At 55.8% G+C, this 27,938-nt stretch overlaps 9 protein-coding genes across 9 annotated transcripts; 5 read left to right on the top strand and 4 right to left on the bottom strand.

The window, feature by feature from the left end:
• Positions 1–358: 358 nt before the first annotated feature.
• On the top strand, positions 359–4,814 carry W97_06999 (uncharacterized protein; the record flags this gene model as incomplete). The annotated part of the gene is made up of 6 exons (XM_007784872.1): positions 359–707; positions 770–1,136; positions 1,855–2,118; positions 2,184–3,426; positions 3,476–4,598; positions 4,669–4,814. The coding sequence occupies 6 exons, from the start codon at positions 359–361 to the stop codon at positions 4,812–4,814; spliced, it is 3,492 nt and encodes a 1,163-aa protein (XP_007783062.1).
• Positions 4,815–5,978: 1,164 nt separating this feature from the next.
• W97_07000 (uncharacterized protein) lies at positions 5,979–6,599 on the bottom strand (the record flags this gene model as incomplete). Its single annotated transcript, XM_007784873.1, has 1 exon — positions 5,979–6,599. The coding sequence occupies one exon, from the start codon at positions 6,597–6,599 to the stop codon at positions 5,979–5,981; it is 621 nt and encodes a 206-aa protein (XP_007783063.1).
• Positions 6,600–10,132: 3,533 nt separating this feature from the next.
• W97_07001 (uncharacterized protein) lies at positions 10,133–12,418 on the top strand (the record flags this gene model as incomplete). Its single annotated transcript, XM_007784874.1, has 1 exon — positions 10,133–12,418. One exon carries the CDS (start codon positions 10,133–10,135, stop codon positions 12,416–12,418), a length of 2,286 nt encoding a protein of 761 aa, XP_007783064.1.
• Positions 12,419–13,877: 1,459 nt separating this feature from the next.
• On the top strand, positions 13,878–17,198 carry W97_07002 (uncharacterized protein; the record flags this gene model as incomplete). Its single annotated transcript, XM_007784875.1, has 4 exons — positions 13,878–13,959; positions 14,015–15,465; positions 15,539–16,442; positions 16,525–17,198. 4 exons carry the CDS (start codon positions 13,878–13,880, stop codon positions 17,196–17,198), a joined length of 3,111 nt encoding a protein of 1,036 aa, XP_007783065.1.
• A 356-nt stretch (positions 17,199–17,554) lies between these two features.
• Positions 17,555–17,875, bottom strand: W97_07003 (uncharacterized protein; the record flags this gene model as incomplete). The annotated part of the gene is made up of 1 exon (XM_007784876.1): positions 17,555–17,875. The coding sequence occupies one exon, from the start codon at positions 17,873–17,875 to the stop codon at positions 17,555–17,557; it is 321 nt and encodes a 106-aa protein (XP_007783066.1).
• Positions 17,876–18,179: 304 nt separating this feature from the next.
• W97_07004 (uncharacterized protein) lies at positions 18,180–20,831 on the top strand (the record flags this gene model as incomplete). The annotated part of the gene is made up of 1 exon (XM_007784877.1): positions 18,180–20,831. One exon carries the CDS (start codon positions 18,180–18,182, stop codon positions 20,829–20,831), a length of 2,652 nt encoding a protein of 883 aa, XP_007783067.1.
• A 220-nt stretch (positions 20,832–21,051) lies between these two features.
• On the bottom strand, positions 21,052–22,208 carry W97_07005 (uncharacterized protein; the record flags this gene model as incomplete). The annotated part of the gene is made up of 4 exons (XM_007784878.1): positions 21,052–21,087; positions 21,150–21,577; positions 21,630–21,932; positions 22,043–22,208. The coding sequence occupies 4 exons, from the start codon at positions 22,206–22,208 to the stop codon at positions 21,052–21,054; spliced, it is 933 nt and encodes a 310-aa protein (XP_007783068.1).
• A 901-nt stretch (positions 22,209–23,109) lies between these two features.
• Positions 23,110–23,950, top strand: W97_07006 (40S ribosomal protein S6-B; the record flags this gene model as incomplete). The annotated part of the gene is made up of 3 exons (XM_007784879.1): positions 23,110–23,565; positions 23,631–23,798; positions 23,855–23,950. The coding sequence occupies 3 exons, from the start codon at positions 23,110–23,112 to the stop codon at positions 23,948–23,950; spliced, it is 720 nt and encodes a 239-aa protein (XP_007783069.1).
• A 1,866-nt stretch (positions 23,951–25,816) lies between these two features.
• W97_07007 (glycerophosphoryl diester phosphodiesterase) lies at positions 25,817–27,085 on the bottom strand (the record flags this gene model as incomplete). The annotated part of the gene is made up of 1 exon (XM_007784880.1): positions 25,817–27,085. One exon carries the CDS (start codon positions 27,083–27,085, stop codon positions 25,817–25,819), a length of 1,269 nt encoding a protein of 422 aa, XP_007783070.1.
• Between the last annotated feature and the right edge of the window lie 853 nt (positions 27,086–27,938).

Here is a 27,938-nt window from a genome sequence, read left to right on the forward strand (position 1 = left end):
ACACGGCCATCATGACCACTCCCAATGCGAAGCGGTGCTCTATGCTGTAGTCGCTGATCGTGAACAGTGGAGTGTTTTGATCCGAGCGTGAATACTGCAATTACATTGTACGGTACATTGTTAAGGTTTCTACCACACTGCCTAATTTCACTGCTGTGACTTGTGATACTATGCCTTTGTTCTGCTGGCTCTGGCATACAAATCGGAGCACGCATCGTGCAGTTGAAGTCTCTCGTGTTAGACAAGTCGCCTTAGACTTCGAAGTCACTTCAAGCTTTGAAATCGCTTCAGACTTTGAAGTCAGGAAACTTCGGAGATCTTGCTTGCTGGTCCGGACTTGCTGCTACCTTCGATCACCATGAGCTCGACTGGAACATCGATGTCCATACCCACGATAGTAGTAACACTCGTAGACGGCAAGTCCGTCGGGAGTGACTACGGAATTGAACCCGAGATGCGTAATCCGAACTTGCTCGGATACGATCTATTAGACGAATTCACGGAGGAAGAAAAAGAAGAGTTACGCATGGAGGAAGAAGCGCGCGTAATGAGAGAGCCGCACATAGAAGAAGAGGAACGGATAGAGGAAGAAGCGCGCAAAGTGGAAGCAGCACGCAAAGTGGAAGCAGCACGCAAAGTGGAAGCAGCACGCAAAGTGGAAGAAGCTAGTGCTACGGAGGAAGCAAGAATCGTGCGAACGACGAGAAGTATGCCGAACGATCCGATGCTCCCCTTCATGTCCGAACTGTTGCTCACGAATTACTGGTAGACCACGTCCACTCCGATAGCTGGATACCGAAACTGAGCCTTTCTGCCCAGGAACCTGGGCCTGATCGTCCACGTCAGTCCTCTCGGCTTGTTCGCCCACCGTCGCTCCCGGTCAGGCGAACAGCTTCAGTCGCAAGGGGTTCCGAACACGCCAACAGTGCTTCGGCAGCCATGTTGGACATAATCACTAAGCAGACTCGACTCGTTAATGGATCATCAACCGTAGCCGGATCGTATATTGCTTATCTTCCCGGGCCTACGGCAAGCACAGCACAGCAAAACTTCGCTGGGAAGGCTGGTTACACGGATGGTCGCGCATCAGACATGCCCAGCGGGTTCACACGCATCCCTTTCCGGGACGAGTGGAAGTGGGTTTCCGGCATGCCTATGACTGCACGAGAAGCATGTGTTTTGAAAGGGCAGCGACGGCCACCTTCGCGGTATATGGCGTGGCTCGATCCGAACTCTGGGCGTTCTCAACTGCGGTAGCTTCGCGAGGTTTCAGGAGGCTCTTTGCTTTTCTTTTCCTTTGGGATATCTCACTGATCTTGAGCTTGGCGTGGGTATTCATCTATGAGTGACGGCACAGGAGAGTGCCTGCTCGCTGGTCAAGCTGTCCGGCTTGATAATGGCAGGCTAATCGGCATATAGAACAAAGGACAAAGGAATACACATGAGGCGGGCGCTTGTAGGCGGAGCAATAGAAAACAAGTTCCCGAGTAGCGTCCAAGTGTTCGCCGTGACCATGATATACATATGTAACGTGACAACAAATTCAACATTGACGGGCAGAGGACAAGTGCGGCACGGTGGAGTGGAAGGGAGGGCTAAGGATGGCGAGGGCGCTGAAGGTCACGAGTCTTGAACCCTGCCCAATCACAATCACCGACTTGGCTTGGTGCACACGGGGCGTCGACTTGCTGTCTGGGCCGCTAAATAGATCAGCGTTCGGCGTTCAGCAACCCACCCTGCAGCACAAAAAGAACATATGACGAACTGCGGCTGGGGCTACAAGGTCGCGCCGTCTACAATTGACTCGACCCACTGCCATATCCAACTTTGCCGACACTGAGAGCTCTTACGGAGCCCCCCGGCAGCGCTGGCTTTGGAAGAAAGCCGACGACCCGAGTATCTTAGCGGAGACACTTTCGAGCTTCAGGACTTCAGCACAACCGGAAAACTCCGAGAGCACGCCAGCGGGGAGAGGGAAGACAGGCGCAAGCGCAAGCGGTGGGCGAAGCTCGAGAGGCTTCACCAGGAAGCCGAGATGAAGTTCTCCCACAGCATACAGTTCAATGCTGTGCCCGATTGGAGCAGCCACTACATAGCCTACAGTAATCTCAAGAAGCTGTAAGCGCTGTGCTCACTGCTCGGTCCCTCATGCCAGGATACTGACACCAATCCCTCGAATCAAGTATATACCAGCTCGAGAAACAGATACACCAGGTTGCCGGCCCTCCCACACAAGATGCCGAATCCTCCCCTCTCCTCAATGGCGCCCCAGATGACCCAGACAAGGTGTTCATCAATGCGTTGGACCATGAGCTGGATAAGATTTGCTCCTTTTACCAGTTGAAGGAGCTGGAGATATTCGGCGAGGTCGCCTCTCTGCTCACCGATGAAGAAGAATATGAAGAGGAGCATGACGAAGTAGATATGGATGGGGCCGACGGCCCACCAAGCAGTCGCAAGACAATTGGTAGGGCACGACAGAGTAGCATCTTCCAGAGCTTCACCTTCGGGCTCGGAAGGAACCGGAGAGCAAGCACAGCCAGTCAGACTCGGTCGCGGGGTTCACTCAGACGCCTCGATGAACAGCGGGAGGCGGACAGCGATGACGAGGCGACAGACGAGCTGTCTGCGCTGAGAAAGACCAAATCTCATGACGGGTCTGCACGGGAACGAGAACCTAGCAGCCCAAATATACGGAACACCGACCAACAGTCGAATAAAGGCCGACGAATGAGTGCTTCCTACGACGATTTCAGCGACCAGAATTTCTCTGCACTCTATGATACAGGCATCACCCTCAAAAAGCGAGCCATAAGTCACTATGTCAATCTTTGTGAGCTTCGCTCATTCATCCAGCTGAACAGGACTGGTTTCCAGAAAGTCCTGAAGAAGTACGACAAGATCCTTGATCGGAACTTGAAGAGCTCGTACATGGAAAAGGTGGAAAAGCAATATCCATTCCAGCAGTCAACAATGGACCGCCTCACCGAGAACCTTCAGAAGTTGGAAAAGGCCTATGCCAACATCGTCACAAACGGCAATGTGGATCAGGCGAAGCGCGAACTCAGGCTTCACCTACGTGAGCATGTTGTGTGGGAGCGTAACACAGTGTGGCGCGAGATGATAGGCATTGAGAGGAAAGCGCAGGCTGCGAATATGGGCATCAGGCAGACTATGCTCGGTAATGACACAGACTACCGCAATGCACGGAGGCAAGGTGACGATGCCCCACCAGCGACAAAGGAGATCGTTACGCCGGTTGGCAGGTACCGCTGTCCCCAGTGGTTGCTCAGCTCGACGTTTTATACACTGATTGCCATCATCGCGACCTTTTTCGTGCTTGTCTTTGTTCCTATCATGGAGGCGCCCGAGCAGCAGAACTGCCTTGCTATGGTAGTTTTCGTCAGCTTACTATGGGCTACAGAGGTAATCGTATTCAGCTGGCTGCTTAGAACACATCCTTACGCGCTCACAGGCTATACCGCTCTTCGTCACATCCCTACTAGTCCCCTTCCTCGTCGTAATCCTCCGCGTCGTGCGCTCAGACCAAAAGCCGCACAACCGCCTCGAGTCAAAACCCGCGGCATCCTACGTCTTCGGCGCAATGTGGACACCAGTAATTATGCTCCTCCTCGGGGGCTTCACCATCGCGGCCGCCCTGTCCAAATACAACATCGCCAAGATGATGGCCACCTTCGTCCTCAGCAAAGCCGGCACCAAACCGCGCACCGTTCTCTTGACCAGCATGTTCGTCGCCATGTTCGCCAGCATGTGGATCAGCAATGTCGCCGCGCCCGTTCTGTGCTTCTCCATCATCCAGCCCATCCTGCGTAACCTGCCCGCCGACTCCGCAATGACTAAGGCCCTCTTGCTTGGTATCGCGCTGTCTTCAAACATGGGCGGTGCGGCGTCGCCGATCGCGTCCCCGCAGAACCTCATCGCGCTGCAGAATATGTCGCCGCAGCCCGGGTGGGGTGTTTGGTTCTTCATCGCGCTGCCCGTGTGCATCATCTCGATCCTGCTGATCTGGCTGCTGCTGCTCGCAACGTTCCAGCCTGGGAAGAACACGACTATCGTGCCGATCCGGCCCATGAAGGATAAATTCTCCGGGATCCAGTGGTTTATTTCCGTGGTTACGGTTCTGACAATCGTGCTGTGGTGCGTGACGCACCAGCTCGAGCCTGTGTTCGGCGATATGGGTGTCGTGGCTATCATCCCCATTGTCCTGTTTTTCGGCACGGGAATTCTTACGAAGGAAGACTTTAATAACTTCCTCTGGACGATTATTATCCTTGCTGCCGGGGGTCTGGCGCTCGGGAAGGCCGTCAATAGCTCGGGGCTGCTGCATACCATCGCCGGTACGATCACGACGAAGGTCGAGGGGCTGAGCTTGTACTCTGTGATGATTGTCTTCTCAGCGATGATCTTGGTCGTCGCGACGTTCATCAGCCATACCGTTGCTGCGCTCATTGTGCTCCCGCTGGTGCAGCAGGTAGGTCAGGGCATGAGCGAGCCGCATCCGAATCTGCTGGTCATGGCGAGCGTGTTGATGTGTTCGGCGGCGATGGGGCTGCCGACGAGTGGGTTTCCGAATATGAGTAAGTGTTCCCTCGTCGAGTCTCTCTTGCCGTTTGTATTTCATGAACGAAGGGGCTAACGCGTGGGTAGCTGCAATCATGATGGAGGAGCCACACACCGGAGTGAGGTATTTGCAGGTCAGGCACTTCATCACGAGGGGCGTGCCGAGCTCGCTTATTGCGTTCGTGGTGGTCATCACGCTTGGGTATGGGTTGATGCTGGCCGCTGGCTTTTAACATATTGCAATTTGGTGCACATTAGAGCTAGTTTGGGGAGAAGATGGTTGCGACGTATAGTGTCATTTGAGACGGTTGTATGTGGATCTTGTGAGCTGTTTGTATCGATCTTTATGTAAGTGCTTTGGATTCGCTGTGTTATATTTGGTTGTGCTCAAATAGAGCATGTCAGGTACGAGCAAAGCTGGCGAGGCCGTCTCTAGAGAAGTGTTTGTGAGTGTGACCGAGAAGTCGTGAACAACATCGCAACGCCAGCTGCAGGGAAGTCAATGCCAATAACCGTGGAATATGAACATTTATGAAGACTATGAAGTTTTCGGAACTACAATCGGTAGCTGTTGAGTAGAAGTCTATGCTAAGAAGAATCGTCCAGGGATGATAGCCCGATTCTAAGAGTGACATGAAATTGTGCACAATTGCTTCGTCACACCAGATGTCACGAAGTGCAGCCTTGCCACGGGGCTGATCACGGTCACCACGTGCGCAGCGTGTCACCACGTGTCTATGCGAGATTGAAATTGGCCGGAACCCTCTGCGGCAGCCAAGTACCGGCGCAACTTCCTCAATTGGAGTTCATTCAAATTAAACCTCGTTTGCAAATGATGGTCGACGTAAGATCGATCCCGAATCCCCTAGATTGAGAGTCTGAGAGGCACAGCACACGGGGTAAGAATGATCGCATGCCAGCAGAATGTGATTCAAATTTAAGTCCTAGCCCAACGCCAGTGAAATGCCCAGAGATGCCGCTAGATGTCCTGCCCGTAAAACGATCTGGAGTAAAATCAAAACACCGTGGTGAGCCATGGCCTGACTTGATCCTGTACTTGCATAGCGCCGTCACTTGCCTGGGAAGTGACATACAGTGCCGCCCCTGTATTCTTGTGAAAGGCAGAAGAAATCCACGCAGCCGCTAAAAGGAACCCGTGAACGCATTGGTGGAGGGTATGTGCAAGTGGTGCAGAAAAACATGTGCAAGATGTGTGGGAAGATTGCAAATCACTTCAAAGAAGGGGACTGAAGGTGAGAAGTACAGAGGAAACCATTTTGCACCGAGATCGAGTTGTCCAACTCCCTCCTAAAGTCCTCCGACGCACCATTCTCCCATCACTGTTGCTGGGGGGTTGAGAGCCGATCCGCTCGCAAGTCGCATCGACGGAGGAGACATTAGAATATGTCGTGGGAGTCAAGCTCCTCGAGGAGGTCCTTGTTGAGTAGATCCGGCACCACTTCATCCTCGATCTCATCTACCGGCAGAAAGATATCCTCCATGGTAGGTATCCTGCGCACTTCATCAAAAGGGAAGTGCTCGATCGCAGGAATATGGCTGAATGTGACTGTTGGATTGCCAGGTAGACGAGGCAAGGGAAGGTAGCGTCCAACATTTGTGTGGTTGCGATCGTCTCCTTCCCACTGCCTCTCCTTGTAGCCCGGCCACAGCGCATAAACCCTCCATGGAACATCCCAGTTCTTGCACCATATCGTGTAGTGGGATAACACGGCCCCTTGGCATCCGGAAAGGAGCTTGCCGTTTAGAGCTGGGCGTGCCGGCGGCTGGGTTTGGCGTGCTTGTCGTTCTTGCTCGATGAACTCAATCAATCTTCTCTCGCGCCTGACGTAGGCGTCCTGCATTTCCTTTCTGTGCGTCACCCACGTAACGATATCCTTGGGGATGAAGGGACTGCTATTCTTAAAATGGTCGCGGCGCGCAGCAGTCTGAAATGCATCGAATCTCTCGGCTTCGCGTGCGCCATGGGATATCCATGTCCTGGATGAGCTGTATGCCATTGACTGATGGCCTCCGTTGTGCGCTCCGATGGCACGCAGTGAACTTCTTGGCCGGTTGGTAGCTACTTGCGGGAGCTGCAATTCTCGATAGCGCCCCCCTTGGTTCGTTCCCTGTTTAGTGTAGAAACTGGAAGTCTACTTGTGGCGTGCGGCGATAGGTAAATGAAGATCCCAGATGCTTTGTGAAACTGTGAATCACAAACAAGTTAGTGATTCCCGACGGATCGGGCCAGGAGCCCAGAGTGAATGAGCGACGAGCTGAACTATGGGAAAAGGGGACCCTCATAAGATCCGTAGGATGCTCGCGATTAACTATCCGCTGCGCCTACAAAGTCTTCGGAAAGCTCCAGAACGTGAAGATCGGGCAGCGTGTGTAGTCGGTAAGTAAATGGTCGGGGGGTCAAAGAAACGAAGAAGCGTACCTTCACCGCCGGAGTCCAGCTTTCCCTCAAACTTCACACTGCTCTTGAAGATGGCTCCTCCCAACAGATGCATACCGCTGAGGCTCTGAAGGACTGTACGTACTTATGCTTGTGGTATTCTCGGAGCGGGTCTTTAGCACAGCACAGACAGTAAGGTGCTTTATGATGTGCTCAGCCGCCTGTGGATCTGCCGACTGCGGGTTGTGCTCGCCTGCCACAGGTGCTCTTTGATAGAGTGGATGATAAGGTGAACAGATTGGTGACCGCTTCTTTGTAAAAGAAGGAAGAATAATCACCGCTGGCTTCGAGCTGCAGCAACGAACGACTAAGCCGGATCGAGCGTGACCGCCGAGGTGAGCCTCCGTTGGGTGTGATGATGTGGCGCTAAGTCTGAATGAGCATCGGTAGCTCTTGTAACTACTTGAGGCTCGAAGTGAACAATATGTTCACGAAGCTTGTGGCTGCTGTTGATGCTATTGATGTGCGAGGGGTTGCTGTTCGCAAAGGTTGAAGGTGCCCAGCAGCCGGATACGAATAGGCTGCTATTGTCCTACCGACAAGCAGTAGCCATCACGGGAGCTATTGAGCGGCCTAATCACGGAACCTACGGCACAGGGGGCCGATGTTTGCCTGATCTGAGCGAGCTGAGAGAGGTCTTAGCCGGAGCCGTGCAATCAACGTGTAGCTGAAGGAGTACGGTGCCGGTGGATCGTAATATCTTGAAGTTGCTTATGTTGTGACGGCAACATGGTGAAGGTCCAGACGCGGTAACGGCGGTAAGAGATTGGAAGGTGTGCTGACGTGAGGGATCACGACTGTCAATTCGTGGTGATCAGCCTCTGCGGTGGCGGTGAGGTCACAAAAGTTGGCCTACTGGGCAGTTGACGTCGGAAATGCTGAAAGTCACGCGTGTTACATAGCATAGATCTTTGCCAAGGGGTCAAGCGTCGCGTCTCCTGTTCACCGTTCGTGGAAGAAGCGCGTTTAATCCGTCCTCAAATCAGCACATGGGCAATGAAGGTCTCGCCTGGAGCAATCCTTTTAGACGCCAAGGTGCAGAAAACAGCCCGTGAAGTTTTGCGCGACACTTCTGGCACTTATTACGGCCTGCCTCTTGTAGCCTATGGATAGCTGAGGATCACTCATGCAAGAGAAGACAAAAAGTACAATCGATTTCACAAAGACGGCACGCAACGGAACGAAGACGAAAACTAGATCAGAGGACCGAACGATGCATTGATGGATGGACTGGTTCAATAACTATGACTCGAAAACGCTGTTTGCGTGTGTTTCCCTTACTCATGCTGCTCCGCACCACTGAGCTCACTCGGCCATCATGCTTAGATTCCTTAACCAGCATTCATAACAGCTCAGTAGCGACACATGAGCCTGCTAAAGGAAGATATCTGTCAGACTCGGAACAAAGCGCCACAGCCAGCAGAGCTGCTCTACCTCCAAGGTGTGCACTAGAAGAGAGTCATTGTTGAGGACAATGAGATCCATCAGCCGATCAGCTGTAGGGAACCGCAAGAAGACGAATGAATCAAGAGCACCGAGACTTTGCTGCGATGAAAGACAAAGATGAAGTGATTCAAGACGTAGCACCCTCAATTGATGGCTGCATGGAAACGAAAACGAGATGGATGCAACACTGTGACAAGATCCAAGGAAGCCTCTAGCAGTCTCGTCGTGGAAGCTATATTGCACGTAATATTCTATGTTGCAGCGGATGGGCGAGAGGCGGGTGCCGGAGAGCTAAAGCATCCAGTCCAGGCAGAGCATCAAGTTGAAAACCAAAAAGTGCCAGTGTTCTGGAAGAGAGGCTTTGAAGGGGGAAAGCAGTTGAGATGGATTGCGTCGTGCACCAGGAGTGGTGTTAGATTCGTCGGCTCGGACATGGAGGCAAGTTCCGCGAGGCGCCGAGCTGCACGTGTGCGCGAAGCTCAGCTCAGCTCAGCTCAGCTCAACTCGAAGCTCAATTCGAAGCAAGAAGGCACAACCATCAGCATCGGATGGACGGGTACTCGGGAAGATATCGCAGCATATAGGAAGCGCTCTATTATCAAATAGTCATACAGAAAATATTGCTCTCTGCGGAGATACCTTTCGCATGTGCTCGTGTACAGAGTGAGTGCTCAAGAGATGACGTTGAAGCCGAGATCAGGGAAGCAGGAAATTGCCCTAAAAGCGCCACCATCCGGGGCTGTCTGCCACTAGAAGCCGCCTGGACTACATAACGCTGGTGCAGTCCGAATGTCTGCAAAAACGGGCAACCTCTGGGTGGCTACCTGGCCTCCAGGTGTTGCTCCCTCGCGACTGACAATTCTTTCGGCGGCAGCACTCGGACGCGCTGATTCACGGCGACCTCATCGGCTTTGGCTGGTGGGAGCGCCGCGTTGCCGCTGCGTGTCCGAGTGCTGCCGCTCCACGGTCGCAAGCAGAGGAGCACAAGGCAGGCAAGATGAGCAGATGGACTCGCGATACCGCAGACGAGCCTGTCGATTGCGAAACGCCTTGGCCTCCTTACTTGCACGTTGTTTTGGTCCCCGGCAGACCGGCCGCTGGACCAAGGAACGACTGGCCGCGAAGCGTTCTCCTGTTCTCCGAGGGCGGCTATCTTTTAAGCCGCGCGACCCAAGAGCCTCAACTCTCAAAATAGAGACATGGACGACTGGACGGCATTGAAACGTCTGAGCCGGGCGATACTCTTGTTTCATGCAATGAACGGAGGTCGCGTCATGGGTTCTGCGAGTCTTCTGGTACGTCGTCTGTTGTTGTGGCTTATTTCCATTGTTAGCTCTATTGTCCATGATTCAATTCACAAAACCCGCTGTGCCCCACCCTGTTCTGTCACGCATCTCTTTTGTCAAGTCAATCTCATTGTTGTTTGCCGTCATTGTCTTGCATTCACTCATAGACTAATTCTGCCTTCCTTTTCTTCTTTGTGCCTCTATGATTTTTGCCGCCTCCAACTTCCTCAGCTCGTGACTCAAGCTCGCATCTACTATCACAACATTCTGCTTTCACATCTACGTTATCTGCCGCTGGCTGGCACAGAACTAATTCTACCCTCGTGATAGACCCAGACGTTTCGTGCTGGATACTGTCCCCATGTCTTCCGCAGAGAACCAACACCACGCCTTTCCGGCCATACCTCCATCTCTCTCCGCTGGCGACCACGAGATGCGAAACTACTACACCGCGCAGGACGCGCCACGACCTACACCAAACCAAGCGCCATACCTCACACCATACCTCGGCCTTCGAGCTAGACTCTCGCAGATATGGATCAATCGCTGGACCATTCTCCTCTTCCTCGTACTCGTTCGTACCCTAATCGCCGTTCAGAGCCTTGACGACAACCTGGATTCCGCCCGCAAGCAGGCACTTTCGGCATGCACAAGCGTCGAAAGCATGGGCAGCGCCATGGCATCTATGCCTCATTACATGTCACAGGGCGTTAATGAGATCACTGCCAGCGGCGTTGAGAAAGCAGTCAACGGGCTCATGTCCATGCTCGACATGGCAGTCCAAGGCGTCGGCGAGATCGTAATTTTCATCATTGGCATGCTCACCAACACCTACCTCTGCCTCATCACCCTCGCAGTTAGGGGCAGCTTACACGTGGCTCTTGAACTCGTCGAAGAAGTTTCCAACTTCCTGAACAAGACGCTGGATGGCGTTGGTGACGACATCGCTGATGTCGCCGGCGGCCTCCAAGACAAGATCAACAGCGTCTTGGGACTTTTCACGAGTTTTCCAGGAAACAAGCAAGACAAGCCTACTGTCGACTTCGGCAAACAGATCGATGTTCTCCGAAACCTCCAACTGCCGTCGGGCCTCCAGGACGATCTCGAGAAGCTCAACAACTCCGTACCGACCTTCGAAGAAGTCAAGAACTTCGCGGAGGGCGTAATCCGACTGCCATTCAACGAGATCAGGAAACTGATTAACGAGACAATGGATACGTACGAGTTTGACAGATCCGCTTTCCCGGTACCTCAAAAGGAACAGCTCAACTTCTGCTCAGAGAGCAACGGCATCAACGATTTCTTCGACGGCCTCGTCGACATCGAACAGGTGGCCCGGAAGGTCTTCATAGGCGTTGTCGTAACTCTTGCTATCCTGGTCTGTATCCCGATGGCTTGGCGAGAGATCAAGCGCTGGCGCCTCATGCAACAACGCGCACAGCTGATCAGCAAGAACGCATTCGATCCTATGGATGTCGTTTACATCTCCTCCAGGCCGTACTCATCTACCATCGGTATCAAGATCGCCAACCGCTTCAGGTCCACTCGCCACCAAACTCTGGTTAGGTGGGCTGTCGCGTACGCCACGTCTACGCCAGCCCTTTTCGTACTGTCACTGGGAGTCGCAGGGCTGTTCGCTTGCCTTTGCCAATACATCCTTCTCAAGTCTATCGAGAAGGAGGTGCCGGGCCTTTCGAATCAAGTGGGCGCTTTTGCGGAAAAGGTCGTGTTTGCATTGAACAACGCTTCGACAAGCTGGGCGAACGGAACCAACACTGCCATCACCAACACGAACCTCGAGATAAACGATAAGGTCTTTGGCTGGGTTGAGACTAGCACCACCGCTGTCAACGACACACTCAATGCAGTTGTTGGCAACATCACTACGGTGCTGGAGAAGGCTTTCGGTGGCACTCCGCTAGAAGAGCCTGTCAAGGGTATCTTCAAGTGCCTCGTTGAGCTTAAAATGCAAGGCATTCAGCAGGGTCTCACATGGGTGCACGAAAATGCTCATGTCAATTTTCCGTTGATGCCTGCTGATACCTTCTCGATCGGCGCTGCTGCCTCAATCGCCAACGACTCGTCCACTGATTCCTTCCTAGCCAACCCAGGTACCAAGGCCAAGGACGAGATTACAGAGGCAGTCCAATCCCTGATCCGAAAACTCTCGAACGCCATTGCCGAAGAGGCACTCATCTCGACCTGCATCATCCTCATTTGGTTCTTCATTTTGTTGATTGGCATCGCCCGTTCTGGCGCGCTCTTTTACGGTCATGACAAGACCCGCGCAGAGGGCGGTCAAGCTCACACTATCGACCCTGCCACCGACGACCGACAAGCTCGGAACCACGATTTCCAGCTGTACCGCGGAGACGAAACTGCTCCTCCGTACGAATACGACACCCCGCTTCCGGTCAACAAGGCTGCGCCGTACACAATCACCCCTCGACCTTTCCCCGTCTTCGGCCCACAAGATGCAACACAACCTGGCTCGAACGACGAAAAGGTCGGTGAAGTCGGCGCGCGTAGCGTCGGGACTTCCGTTCAGCGTCCGACACACGCGCGGGCTAGCAGTTATGGAAACCTTGGGGGAACGACACCGATAGACGGGAAATCCGCGAATCCATTTGCCGACCAGCGCCGCTGATGTTCAATCATCAGTCCTCCTTGACCTTCCCTCTTTCTGCAGAGTTGATGGGCTGAGTCGTCGGGGACGCGGAGGCTTGGTCGGATCTGCCGATGAGTCGTAAACGCTCAGGTTACGTACCTTGGTCACTGAGGTCTTTCTATCCTCTTACAAGTTTTGTAGCATTGCTCCTTGGGAGTGAGAATACACACCGGATGACGGATTCACCTCCTCTCCGGTAAACTGGTGTTCACGGGAGGAATCTTAGGAGACCTCTTATTTTTCTTGGTTTTTTGTTTTGCGTTGTGCCGCTTTGCATCCTGTGCGGCGTTCAAGATACCCCATTCCCTCTCAGAACCATAGTCAACGGTAGCATTTGATCCATAATGTCGAGTTTTCCACTATGAGCTCATGTCTCTCCTTGGCTATCTCTGATGACGTGGAATGCTGGCGAGTTCTATCTTCAGTATGTTTTTCCGCGAGTCCCGTCCCTCCTGCTCCTCTCCAGCACTCTCCGCTGCCCTTCATCCCCTCCTCCCTCCCTCTGCGCCGTCCTCCCCGCCTTCCGTGGCTTGCCCGTCGGCCGCGAGGACTTCGTAGAGGTGACGCAGGACGCGATGTCGCGCGAACGGTGGACGTAGCGCTGTGCATGAGCCGGACATACGGGAACTGGTCGCTCATTCGCCTGCCCTTCACTGGCTGTATCTTCGGACCCGAGGCTGTGGCAGGCTGACCGATAACGAGCGTCGAAACCTCCCTCCGCACATTTTCGCAGAGTTGTGCGTTTGAGCTGGAGGATGAGAGAGTTGCGTTGCGTTAGCTGATGCGGGCGTGTTTTGTATGTTGGGTATTGCGCTTTGCGACCTGCTGACCCCGCCTTTTGCGGGGCTTTTTGGATTGAGGTTTATGGGTTGTTGCTGAAGCTTTCGTTTCGGCGGAGGTGGAAGCGCGTTGTTGATGGACTTTTGAAACAAGCTGGTCCAGGACTTTCTTATTGAGAAGATACGGATTCAGTGGCGGAGTCTGCTAGCACAGGGCGCGACTATGCGCAAGACGCTCATTTGTAAATAAAGTCGTGGGATGATGAGGCTTCCAACTTTGGCAATAGTGCCTGGGGGTCTCAACGTACATAAATGGAACCACTCTCCCTCGACATCTGCTCCCACAACAGTCCCTGTGAACGTATCTGACTACTAACATCTCTGGTTTGCCTGCCTCAATAACTCACTGAAGCATGTGCTGCCTGGATAGCTGATGGTTATGGGGGTAGTGAGTACTCGCAACCCCTAGGACGTCGCCGGTGCTCGGTGTTTCGACTGGGAAGCTCCGGCCGCATCATCGTCACAAGGCCGAGCTGGTCGACAGCAGCTTCAGAGTTCGCGCGATGTGCGCAATGGCCACTCGTAGTCTTAGACAGCGCTCGAGAATGGTCCGATAACCCACCTACACAGCTTTTGCAAGTTTGGAGCACGCCGCGAGGATGCTGTCCGCCTTTACCGCTCGGCCAATTGTCGAGCTCAAGCAGCGCGACAAGTCCAAGATTGAGTCGGTGCTGGCATATGGTAAAGGCGATCCATTGCTCTCCAACACAACAGAGAAAGCTTATATTTGCCCCAGGTGACAGACTCCTCGTCGGCCTCAACACCGGCACCCTCCGCATCTACCGCGTGAACGAGACCATCACCGAACCCTCCCAAAATGGCACCACCTCCAACGGCAACCCAACTCCGCAACCCAAACCCCGCGCCGTCGACCTCCTCCGCGAGGAAGAGAAGTTCTCCCGCCGTCCAATCCAGCAGCTCGCCCGCATAAAAGAAGCCAACATCCTCGTCTCGCTCTCCGACTCCTACGTCTCAATCCACGACCAAGAAACCTACGCGCTGGCCGAGCGCCTCGAGCGCACCCGAGGTGCGACATGCTTCGCTGTCACCAGCGACGTGGTCACGGACGCCGAGACGGGGATCCAGAGTCTCGTGAGCCGGCTGGCCGTCGCGGTCAAGCGGAAGATCATCCAGTGGAGCTGGACGGACATGGAGCTGGGCACTGAGGTCAAGGAGGTCAGTCTTATGGCGACTGTGAAGAGCTTGACGTGGGCGACGGGGACGAAGATTGTGGCGGGTATGGATCCGGGATACGTGCTTGTGGATATTGAGACCCAGAAGATTACCGACGTCAATAAGCCTGTTTCTGCGGGTGAGGCTGCGGCGGGGCAGACAGGGACGAGGTTCGGCGCGGTCAATAGCTCGGGAATGGGGTATATGGGCATGGGCAGCTGGGTGCCGAAGCCGATGGCTACGAGATTATCGGAGGGCCAGATGCTGTTGGCGAAAGATGTTAACACGCTGTTCATCGATACGGATGGGAATCCGTTGGATAAGAAACAGGTGCCGTGGATTGCAGCTCCGGAGGCTGTGGGGTATTCATATCCGTATCTGCTGGCGTTGTCACCACCGTCCCGAGGGGCGCTGGAGGTGCGAAACCCGGATACGCTTTCTCTGCTGCAGGCGATATCGTTGCCAAACGCGACGCTCCTGCATGTGCCGCAACCGTACATCAGTCTTGCGCATGCTGGGAAGGGCTTTTTAGTGGCAAGCGATAGGTGCATCTGGCGGATGGGTGCTCTGGAATACGAGGCTCAGATTGATGCGCTTGTATCCAGCAAGCGTTACGATGAGGCTATCAGTCTGCTTAATATGCTTGAGGATACGCTACTGAAGGACAAGGTGGGCCGGCTGCGCGAGACTAAGATGCGAAAGGCGCACGGTTTGTTTGAGCAGCGCAAGTATCGGGAGGCAATAGACCTCTTCTCAGAGGCGGAGGCCCCCCCGCAGAGGGTCATTTCTCTGTATCCAAGGGTGGTCGCCGGCGATCTGTCGACTATTGAAGAGAAGGAGGATGAAATCGACGGCGATAACGAAGAGCCCGCAGGCGGCTCCAGCGTAGCGGATAGCAAACCTTCGGCGAGTACGCCTAATCGATTGCTATTTGGCAGGCTCAAGGGAGATCTCAGGCGGGTGGACTCCGATATGGCGTCCGTCCGGTCTCTCAGATTCGACGACGCTGCCAGCGTAAGAGCCAAGATTACTGAGACGGTTCCGACAGACAAGCCCTTAGGTTAGTACATGTTCACCTTCATTAGAGCTGTTCGCTGACGGATTTGCAGAAGGTAGAGATTTGCTGGTAGCAGTGAACGAGCTGCGGGTCTTCCTTGTGCAAGCACATGCCCGCCTGCTGAAACTTATCAACACGGACGGCACTCTCAAAGAGCCTTTGCCACCACCGGATGAGAGCGGTCATGATCTGAAGCCTCCTTTCCACCATCTAATCATCCTACCAGAAAACGCCGAAGACATTGACTGGCAGAAGAAGCTGTTCGAAGTCGCAGTCATGGTCGACACAACACTCTTCCGCGCGTACATGCTAGCTAGCCCAAGCCTAGCAGGTTCTCTTTTCCGGCTTGACAACTTCTGCGACCCTCACGTCGTCGAGGAGAAGCTGTACGAGAGCGGTAGATATAACGAGCTCATCGACTTCCTGCACGGTAAGAAACTGCATCGGGAGGCGCTGGAGCTGCTCGAGAAGTTTGGCAAGAACGAAGCGAGAGAGGAGGTCAGCCCCGTTCTTCGTGGTCCACAAAGGACAGTCGCATACCTGCAACAGCTACCGCCAGAGATGATCGACCTCATCTTGGAGTTTGCCGAGTGGCCGCTGCGGACGGATCCGAAGCTAGGAATGGAAGTCTTCCTTGCAGACACGGAGAACGCAGAGACTCTGCCGCGGGACAAGGTGCTTCATTTCCTGGAACAAATCGATCCGAAGCTTGCGGTCAGATACTTGGAGCATATCATCAACGAGCTGAATGATCAGAAGTCGGAATACCACCAGCGTCTGATAGACATGTATCTGGAGAGGCTCAGGGACGAAAACGGGGGAGCCTTCGAAAGCGATGACGAGAGGAAGCAGTGGCTGGAGCGGTTGAATAACTTCCTTGAGAGCAGCGCGCAGTACAACCGGGCGAGAGCTTTCAGGCAGCTGCCGAGCGACGGTGAGCGGTGTTCTCTCCTTCCCAATCCCCATAGTTCGAATCCTCTTTTGTTCGCAGCATCACCGCTCACACACACATATAGATCCCTCCTTCTACGAATCCCGCGCCATCGTCCTCTCCAACATGGGCCAGCACAAACAAGCGCTCCAGATCTACGTCTTCCAAATGGCCGCCTACGACAAAGCCGAAGACTACTGCAACCAGGTCTACCTGTCCTCCGAGGGCAGCAGCGGCGGCGCCCAGAAGCCTTACTCCGCGGACGCGGAGAACGCAGAACAGCACACCATCTATCACACCCTCCTCTCGCTCTACCTGTCCCCTCCACCCCCGCACAAGCCTAATTGGCCGCCTGCGCTCGACCTGCTGAGCCGGCATGGTGCAAGGCTACCGGCGAGCAGCACCCTTGATCTTATTCCGCCGTCTTTGCCGGTGAAGGAATTAGAGTCGTATTTCAGGGGCCGTATACGTAGCGCAAATAGCGTGATGAATCAGGAGCGCATCGTCAAGGGGCTGGCGGGCGTGGAAAAGGTGAATGTGGATGCGGCGCTGTTGCTAGGGGAGGGCGAGGGCAGGATGGGGCTGGGGAGGAAGGGGGGAAGAAATAGGAGGGTCGTGGTTGGCGAGGACAGACATTGCGCGGTTTGTCATAAGCGGTTTGGCGCGTCTGCTATTAGGGTCTATCCGGACAATGAGGTTGTGCATTATGGGTGTTTTGGACGGGCTGGGCAGGCGAAGGGCGGGTCGGGGTGGAGATGAGGGAACATGATCGCTAGAGATGGCTCGGCCGCGCGTAGTGCGACTGCCACAGTGATGTCTGCCAAGTTTTTGGTCATTGAGCTTTTATTTTTTCGCCTCGAGAACCTCATATAGCCACTCATGGCGCTCGCTCCACGCGCCCTAGTCTCGAACATCACTTCCACTTCACTCTCCGGGTGGATCAAGCTGGTAGTCTGGTTCTCCGCCGCCGGCGTGCCACAGCCCTCAATCCACCTTGCATAGATAGCCTTCTGGGTGCAGCGCGGGCACGGGGTGATGACATCCATGCCCTGTTCGAGCCACTCCCTTGCACACGGAAGCGCTTCTATACCTTCTCGAAACCCCCTTGCTGGCAACTATTCCTCCACCTTCTCCTCCCCATATCCGTCCTCCTCCTCCTCCTCCGCATCCCGATCCCTCCCCCCGCTCAGCGCACCCCCATGCAATTCCCCACCAGCGGTGCTTGCGCCCGCCTTCTCCTCCTCCATCTTCGCGGTCAGGAACTCGTTGACTTCAGCCTGCAGGGCGACAACTGACTGGCGGAGGGCAGAGAGGTAGGCTGTTTTCTCGGAGGTCGAGGGGGCGGAGGGACAGGGTGGGAGGGCGTGGGCGAAGGATTTGGAGGGGGTGGAGGGGGTGGAGGGGGCGGCGTAGGTTGCTGTGAGGGAGTGGGACATGGTGTTGTTTGACCTTAGGGCGCTGGTGACTACGGCAATGCGGAGGACAGAATGGGTAGTGGTGTCAAGGTGACATGTGAGATCGGCAGGGGAGAGGTGGGGATGGCGGCTCAGCCCTGCGGATTGCGGAGAACCTTGAGGGCTGTCATCGACGCTACGGGACCAGGCCTGTGGACATGGGATACGAGTAGCTTCATTCGTTATATACCTAGGTAGTCTGACAGTGTCTGATAAAGTTAGCTCCCCCCAGTCAGCTTTGCTCAAATCCCCCCCACACTTCGGACACGCTTATATTGCACAGCGAATGGACTCCTCTCCTGCCCGCGGCGCCCTGCGCTCTCCCGTCACCTTTGCAGCAGATGCTCACCCAAGAGATGCTCCCGCAAACCGCCGCCGCAAATCCTCCCTCTCCAGCGATTCCTCCGACAGCTCCCAGATCACTGCTCTATCCGTGAAGAGACCGCCGCAGCAGCCCGAAGTCAGGAATCCGAATGGTAGTACTACTACAAATCTGCAGAATGCAAGCCGACCCTCCGGCGGCGCCCTTGCGCGCGCCTTGAACGAACACCCATCGAGGACCCACTCGCCTGCTACCGACTCCTCCACGTCCTCCCGGATCGGCCACAGGGCCCGCCAGCACTCGCAAGGCTTCTTCGAGCCCTCCCTTCCCGGAGCGTCCCAGTCCAACTCCTCCACCATGTCCAACAACCTCACGGCCTCCCAGATCGCTGCGCAAGCCGCCATGCAAGCCCAGAACCCGCAGCACCTAAGGAGGCGCTCGCAGACGATACCCGACCCCGGTGCACATCCTACAGCACGCCGGCAGCAATCGTCTCCCCCACCTGTCCCGCCGATCAACTCAAGTTTCGCTGTCAAACAGAACAGCCAGCAGGGTCAAGATGGCTTCATTGGCGGCCTGAGGCTGACCGCCGCAACGGCTGCGAACGCAGCCTTCCCTCGAAGCCCATTATACTCTCCTGGTTTGCCTCCCGAGCATGCGCCGTCGCCTGCGCCCGAGAAGGAGGTCAAGAGCAAGGAGAAGTCGAAGATGAAACTCTTCTCCAAGCCGAAGAGCATTGGGATATCGAAGGAGAGGGACAAAGACGCAGACAGGAAGAATCCTGCTATGCCGTCGCCGAACAAGATGGCCATGCACAGTACAAGTGCGCTGCCCAGCAGACTCGCCATGAACGCCTCAACGCCGAGTCTGGTGGACTCGACCGTGTCAGGCGCAAGTTCGTTTTACTCGTCAGCAAACGCTTCTACGTCTACGCTCGTACCAACCGAACGGACGACCACTTTCGTGGACGGGCAGCAGAAGGAGAAGGAGAAGCACAAACACCACTTCTTGTCAAGGCAGAAGAACAAGCTGCAAGGAGCATCCGACCACCACAACCTCCCTCTGTCGTCAGCATCCAGCAACTCTAAGCCTACCGACCCCTACGCACCTCAGCCTCTCTACTCCTTCGCCGCTCCCGCTTCGCCCGGCCACTCTTCCACCTTTGCCCAGTCGGTATCTGGCCTTGACCTCCGTCACGGCGGCCGCGCGCTGCGGCAGAAGAAGAAAGAAGAGAAAGCCGCAGCCGCGCAATCCCAGTACGCATCCAGCATCAACGAGATCCTCGAGCCCTCGTCCGCAAAGCAGCGGAACGAATCGTTCAGCAACGCTGATCGCAGCGACTGGCCCGGCCCAGCAAGCCTCGGCGCTGTGGGGCTTTCAATGGGCACCACCGGCACAAACTCCCCCTACACCTACCTCCCCGATCCAAGCCTGACGCAAGCGAGCGTCGCAAACCTCGGTGCCGCCTTCGGCCTCCCAGGCATTGGCCCCGACGACGCCTGGCCCCTCCTCAAAGCGCGCCTCCTCAACATCTTCGAAGGCGAAGACCCACGGCCCCCAATCGAAGACTTTAACGCCCTCGTCTCCGTGCACATGAGACGGTGCATCCAACGCCGCACACCCGTTGTGCTTATTGAGGATCTCTCCGAGCTGCTCCAAACGGGCTTCTCGTCTCTCGACCAAACCCTCCGCCATATCCCCGACGAGCGCCTCGTCCCCAGCCTCGTCGAGATGTGGATCGTCGTCTTCTGCACCATCCTGCCCTTCATGCAGGCCGTCTTCCTGCCGCTGGACCTCGAGTTCAAGGGGCGCGGCCCCATCATGAGCCCGCGCGAGGCGGCCGAGTTCTGGGGCGCGGCTCTGCCTGACAGCGAGCTAGCACGCTCGAGCGAGAGCACCACGGGCACGGGCGGCAAAAAAACGATCCCGACGCTGGGCGAGGAGCTCGACGTGCGGCGCATCACGCTGCTCACCTTCCGCGACACCGTCATCCTGCCGCGGCACGAAGCGCTGATGGCGATCTTCTCCCGCCTCTCGCTCGAAGCCATCAGCGCAGGCACTCCGGGCGACAGCACCGACGCCCCCACGGCGCGCCCTGCCACCGCAACCGACCCCTCCGACCCCAGCAGCCTCCCCTCCCAATCCGCCCTCTCCACCTCCTCCTCCTCCAACCCCTCAACCTCACAGTCCAGTTCCTCAGCCGGCGCATCCATTCTCGCCGCCTCGCGCTCGCGCGCAACCTCCAACACCTCCGCCGGCAGCTTCAACAGCATCCCGCGAAGCACCGTGGCCCCCTCGTCAACCTCCGCGCTATCCTCGCACCCGCTCCCGCCGGCCGCGCGGCCGAGGCCCATGGACGGCGCGCAGGTCACTGAGACGGTGGGGCGCATGCTGCAGTGTGTGAGTGTGCTTGCGAGCGTGCAGAGTGGGGATGAGGCGCAGAGGATGATGGAGAGGCTGACGAGTGAGTTGAAGTATAATTGGCTTGGGAGGGGACGGACGGGGAGGCAGAGGAGGGGGTTTGTGGGGCGGAGGGCTGGGGGGGTGGGTGGCCCTGGAGCCGGCACTGGTGTTGGGTTGGGGCTGGGAGCGAGGGGATTGGCGGGGGTTGCTTAGCGGTTGGAATCTGAGACACATGTCTACACAAGTGCTGGCACGATACGCAGACGTAAAGTTGAACTACAACTTGCCGCTGCGCACGGCGCGGTGATGTTTATGCGAGGCAGGATTTCTGCTGGCTTGTGCTCCGTGCTTCTTCCCGTCTTTTCCCCTTCCGACTCCGAGCGACCAGCATTCAAAGTGATACTCACGCCCGGCCGTGTTAATCGCCGTGCACCTACGTCGACTCCACCCTCGAAAGCCAGTTGATAATCTACACGCGCGAGTAGTCAGTCCAAGTCCCTCCACAACTACAGCACAACCACGTCTCCATACCATCATCGCCTGCACAACCCCAACCCCCTCCCCATAATCCACCCCATCCCAACTACTCGCCTGCACCGTCAAATTCCACATCCCCAGCACCTCGACGCCCCTCTGTCTTGCCTCCTTCCCCATCTGCATAGCATAATGCCACAGCGCGTTATTCCCCTGGCTCATGATCCTGTCCGGCGGCAGCAGATGTCCAGCGGCCGTTGGCCCGATCCACAGCATCGGCGTGTTGCGCCGTGAGGCGTCGGCGAGGGCGATCCATTCGTCCATGCTGGAGGCGGCGGTGGACCAGGAGATGCTGGGGCCTAGGCCGTGGAGAATGGGGATGGGCTTGTAGGATGTGGGGTGCGTGGAGAGGAGGGAGGTGAGGGCTGCGTGGGCGGTGGTGGGGGCGGGGGAGGTGGTGATGGGGACGAAGAAGTGGGGGGTCCCTGCGTGAGAGTTGGAGTTACCCAGCGTTCAAGGCGTGCACGGAGCACTTACTGTTGCAGGCATACGGACTGCCACGGCCACCATCAGTATTGTGTTTCTGGACCCCTTCACTGCTCCCGACCATGAAGCCCTTGCAGGCGGCTCTCGTGAACTGGTTGTCGCATCTGCACACCTTCAGTTCGTCCCCGCTCATCCGCCAGTGTTCCAGGCCGCCGAGCGCCAAGTCCTCTCGCAGGAGAATGTTGAAGGCGGCGTAGATGTGGTGGAGCATGTCGTCGCCGACGAAGACAACGCCGTCGAAGCGGTCGAGGATCATGCAGATCTCCTCGGTGGTGTACCAGCGGTAGTGGCAACCTGGAAAAACAGGGTCAGCACGACAGTTTCCGCTGGGATAAGAGGCCTCAACATCGGCAGACGTTACTTGCCCTTCGGAGAGTAGGGCACGTCAAAGCCGTGTCTGCCACCTCCGCTCATGGCCTCAAGGAGGACAGCACGATTCTTGCAGATCTTCGGTGTAGCAGCGAATCCATCCGTAGGTGTTCCAGAGAGCGGAGCGTACAGCTGCTCGAGGGATATGCCGCACTCCTGATGTCCTTCGAAGTGGCTATAGCTATGGTTAAGAGACTTCATGGAGGAGTATAGGTGAACTTACTCCAGCGAAGGTTGATGCCGGTGCAATAGCTTACTAGGACGGACGGAGTTTCCGCTGAGGAGATAGCTCACGCCGCTCCAAGTTAAGTAGACACTGGCACCAGAGATAGAGGCGACGAGCAAGAGAAGCAAACCTATCTTCAAGAACATGAGAGCATCTTTCCGAGATGTCCAGCTCGAGAATGGGGAGCAGTCCGACCACGGCCTCTTGCGAGGATGCGTTGTGGGAAGGCCTTCCGAAGCAGCTGGAGGGTCGGTCATGATATCTTATGAGGAGAAGCAAACTCTGAAGACCGGGAGCGCTGCTCAGCGAGAGGTTCGAGGACGATGGAGGAACGTTCGATTTGGCGACTACGGCAGAACATGGAATTCTCGAAATTGCCGCTGGAGAGATGGTGCCGAGCCTCACGAGCCCCATTCTAATGTTCACGGAATCTCCATTGTCGTCTGGCGAGACTTTGAGCGCATATAGAGAGCATAATTCCATGCAAAATCTGAAATCTAAGTCCTCATGCTTGCATCTAGCCACCAATATATCGCCGGCAAACGATGACCCATTATGGCACCAGGAGAAAAGCATCTACGTCCACACAAGCACGGCTTCGCATTGAGGCTTCACTTGACCTGCTATGGCCCGCAGCAATGCTATTGCCCAATGATCCAGAGGTGGTAGGCAAAGATGGTGAGAGATGGAGAGAGATGGTTGGAACAAGGAGCCTCGGATGTCGAGTTGATCCGTGCCACGGACCCTTCCGCCAAGACCGCACCGCTCGAAAATCAACACCAGCAAATCCAGCTCTGCGAAACATACGATACGCCGACCGACCGCGACGACCAGTTCCCGTTCAACACCCGTTTGTCTTGACAACCCGCCGTCAAGATGAAGTTGAACATTTCTTTCCCGGCCAACGGCACCCAGAAGCTGATCGAAGTCGAAGATGACCGCAAGCTCCGCGTCTTCATGGACCGCCGAATGGGCCAGGAGGTGCCCGCCGACAGCCTGGGCGACGAGTTCAAGGGCTACATCGTCAAGATCACCGGCGGCAACGACAAGCAAGGCTTCCCGATGAAGCAGGGCGTCATGCACCCGACACGTGTGCGACTGCTGCTCTCCGAAGGCCACTCCTGCTACCGACCGCGTCGCACCGGCGAGCGCAAGAGGAAGTCCGTCCGCGGCTGCATCGTCGGCATGGACCTGGCCGTCCTCGCTCTCAGCATCGTCAAGCAGGGCGAGCAAGACCTGCCCGGCCTGACCGACACCGTCCACCCGAAGCGTCTTGGTCCCAAGCGGGCCACCAAGATCCGCCGCTTCTTCGGTCTCAGCAAGGAAGATGATGTAGGTTCTCCTGTATCACCTTCGCCGGTCCTTTGGATCGAGTCTGATGTACCGTGATTCCCTAGGTCCGCAAGTTCGTTATCCGCCGTGAAGTCCAGCCCAAGAAGGAGGGCGCCAAGCCCTACACGAAGGCACCGAAGATCCAGCGCCTTGTTACTCCTCAGCGTCTGCAGCACAAGCGCCACAGGATCGCACTCAAGCGCCGCCGGACAGAGGCTCAGAAGGATGCTGCGGTAAGTTGGCTGGATCTGAGCCCCTGTTTGATACCTTACTAACAGCGACCCTCCAGACCGAGTATGCTCAGATTCTGGCGAAGCGCGTTGCTGAGGCAAAGGCCACCACAGCGGAGGCCAAGAAGCGGAGGGCGTCGTCAATGAGGAAGTAGAGTGAGGTAGAGGCATGGGAGGAGATATCACGTTGGGTCGTTGCTGGGTAAAACTGGTGTATTACAAGCGATTAGCAGCATGAAGGAGTTGAGATGTCACTGCTTCGGTGGTAGCGGATGCGACATAGGTCGCACCAGTCTCAAGTCAAAATCTACAAGCAAAGACCCAACCGGTTCGTTTCACTCACATCAATGCGATAGCGTGGGGTCAATACATCGTTTTCGTCACTTCATCCACCACGCTTTTTCCATGGCGCAATCAGCCTGTTGTTCCCCACGCCTTTTCTAACATGACTTTTTAAAGACATTTCCCCTCTGCTCCTGACAACCTTTGTGCTCGCCCTTATTTGACTGAGAGACTACGAACTCATCAAACGTAATATTTCTTTATAGCCAAGATGACCACCTCTTTCTTCCGTATTGTTGCTTCACACGGCCAAGTCTCAGGTAGGGGCGGTAAGCCATCTTCCGTCTGACTTCTACACTCGTCCGAGACATCAAACGAACTTCCACTACGTAAGAAGCACCTGAGCGGTGCGATAATCTCAGCGGTCCCACCCTACAACGCCTCCCACTAACGAAACGCGTCCTTCATACAAGATTGTTGTTCCACCGTAGACTATCAGGGCGAAAGATACCCGCGTTTTCGTCAACCCGACCTGTTCCCATGGCCCTCCGCCGCGCCAACATGCACGCTCTGGCCTTCTTCTACAGTATCTTTACTCCACGTACACCCGTCCCCGTTGATGCTGATGCGCTGCCTCAAGATGCTGAGGACCGTATATGCCACGTCTGCAAAGAACCCTATACGACCGAGCTGCCGGTGAAGTTCACCAGATGCGGCCACGTCTTTGGACAGGACTGCTTGACCGAGTGGTCGAAACACTGCGGCCGACATCCCACGTGTCTCTTCTGTGATACGTACTACGAGACGTGGATTGACCGGTTGATGATTGAGTTAAGAGCTGGACTAGTGCTGGCGTCTCTGGAGTGGAAGATGGTCTTAACGACATTTCTCAGCAGCGTCATGCTCCTTACAGTCTATCAGCAACGGCCGCAGCACGTGCAACTTGCGGTACACATGTGTACTGGGGTCTCGTTCCTACTGACTCTTCAGGGTTTGAAGAGGAGGCGCTTTTCGACGTGGGTGGGTATCATGCTACTCAGGGGGGCCCAACTCTTTTTCTTACCGCTGCTAATCACCGATGCGGTCTATCTCTCCTGCGAATTCAACCTTGTGCACTTTGGATGGTATGTACAGATCCTTGTTTCCTCGTCTTTCTTCCAACTGCGAAAATCTTTCTGCTGACAGTCGCTGCGTAACCAGCTTTGCAGAACCCCGAGACTTATACCGCATGATTTACGTGGAATGCCTGAGGCTGTGCGGATCTTACTTTCGATGGGCAGCTACTTGGAGCTCGTGACAGCAGCGCCCCATTGCTCACACGCATCTGGAGATTTCGTCAACGAGCATTGTTTCCGGGAGGTCTGTCAGGGCACAGGTCTTGGACAAACTGGTCGGATGGACAGGATGTAAAATTTCGTCTCGTTTGAAGCATGCTAATTGGCGCTGGTGCTGGGTATGAAGGTCCTGTAGTACGTGACTAACCTTCGAGTGTTTTGCTGTCTTCCACTCAGCCGTTCGGGAATATCTCTGATTGGTTCTAATTGCCCTGGTGTGTTTCAAGACACCTAGGTATGCTACATATGTTTGTCGCGTCAGCTGTGGGCACCAACATGCCTTCAGTGGTTGCACCTCTGCGCGCAGTGCAACTTCGTCACATTTGATATTCTCTTACATTATTTAGTCTCTATCATCTCTTCATCACGGACATATTTACATGGTACTCCCCTCTCCCTACCCTCTCACAACCCGAAGCAGTTCGCATAATAAGTCACCGTAGCCGGCCAATCGCTAAAGATGCCAAGCACGCCTACCTGCTGTGCCAGCACATCGACGACCGTGAACACATCGCCATCGTTGTTGATCACCGGCGCCACCGACGCATAGTAATAATTCTCCATCTCCGCCGCCATGCGATAGGGTCCCGAGCGCTCCAAGCTCCATGTGATGATGTCCAGACCGGCCTCCGCAGCCGCATCCGCATAGGTCGAGGGCACGATGGAGGTACCGTCCGCCGAAACGTTCAGGAGCGCGAAGATGGCCGGGGCCATGATCTTGACGCCGCGAGCCGCCAGATCAGGCAGGCTAGCAACCGCCTCCACGTACCCAGCCGCCGTGTCGACGCGCTCGTCAAGGTAGACAGCCTGCCGCCCGAAGTCCGGCTCGTTCTCGATCCAGTAGAAGACGTCCTCCGGAACGAAGCTCTGCGGCCACACGCGGCTGGGGTCGATGCCGGCCTCCTTGTACTCGTCGATCAGCTGCTGGGCGTAGTCGGCTTGGGTGTAGTTGCCCTGGAACGGCATCTCGACGCTTGGCTCCTTGAGCTCGGGCGTGAAGTCCAGGCCCCAGGAGTCGATGAGCGCGATGCTCTCTTTGTGCGACATGAGCGTCGCGCACTGGTAGTTGTACAGATCTGTCCGCCAGCTGGGCGTTCCTCCTAAGTACTGGCTCACGTTCAGAGCCTGGGGGTTGAAGGCTTCCATCTTCGCGCACAGCGTCTTGAACTCGGCGAGCGTGATGTCGCTGGTGCAGCAATTGGCGGTTGCCGGGGAGGTGCCATTGGCAGGAGTGAAGGGAGTAGTGCACTTCGCCGCCAGCTCCGGGATGGCGAGGATGTTGGTCGTGTAGTGCAGATCACACTGCGAGTGGCGGCACACGAGCTCGCGGTCAGAGGTGAATGCCACGTCACACTCGATGACGCCGGCACCTGTGCGAGCCGCCGCGTGGTAGGATTGGTTGCTGTGCTCGGGAAACTGGAGGGGCGCTCCACGATGCCCGATGCTGAATTGGCTGCTCTTCTTTGGGGTTTCCTTGCAGGACACGAGCTTGTCTTTCAGCGGACCCTCGTCCATGTCATTGACGAGATAGTAGGGCCGCGGGCCGAGCTGGACATTGAGGTTTGACTGCGGCTGTCTGCCGGGGGAATAGTACGTGGGAGCGGGCGCAGGAGCGGGGAGAGCAGAGGTTAAAGCAACGAGAGCAGAGACGGAGGCAATGGCTAGGAGATGCATGGCGCCGGCTTTGAGAGCTGCCAGAAGACTAAGATTGAGGAGGAGAACGAACGACCACAACGAGAATGTGCTTCCTGGTGACAAAAGAAGAGCTCTACCGACCTGTCCCTGTTGGGGCCTGCATGGCTCTTATGCGGCAGCAACAAACTGCGGGTCACTTGAGTGACGACGAGCCCAAAGTACCTACATCAAACCGGACTGGTGGCATGCGTTGCTAGCAAACGAACGACGCCGAATCCAAGGCTTGCAGCTGCATTCCAAGCTCGCTTTGGAGCTTCGATGCTGCCCGCTACAGCGGTAAGCGCACCCATCTTGTCCTTACGGCTCGTCGCTAAGGCGGTGGCTTTGCGTAGCCTGAGAGCTACGGCAGCATGGAGATAATCTACCCCTCGTCCTGACGATCCAAGCGGGATAGCAACGACAGCGGGGATGGTGTTGGTGTGAGTGCCCGGGCGCAGACCGATGTCTTCCTCCAGCGCACATGGACGAGGTTAGGGTGGTGATTGGCGTACTGCGCGGTGAGGTAGGCCAAGAGGGTGTCGTTCCGAGCGGGAAGAACAACAGCCTCGGTGAATTCGGGCCGAAGGAGATCTGTGCCACCAGCATCGTGTTTTGCGCTCGCCGTTCAATTGGTAGGAGTCGAGTTGTGGACTGAGTCGCAAACCTCACAGGGTTGGTACAAATAGAAAAGAAAACTGGCAGTGAAAACAGAATAGGTTCCCTCTCCGAGTTACTCAGAAGCAACTTGGCAGTTCAGACAAGAACGATGAGCACAGGGCGGCCACGTGGTGAGCCGATCCAGATTATCAGATCAAATGGCTACCGCCTTCTTGTTTGATTGTACTGCCGCATC

The sequence above is a fragment of the Coniosporium apollinis genome (genome assembly GCF_000281105.1).
Source record: "Coniosporium apollinis CBS 100218 chromosome Unknown supercont1.37, whole genome shotgun sequence".
NCBI lineage: Eukaryota > Fungi > Ascomycota > Dothideomycetes > Coniosporium > Coniosporium apollinis.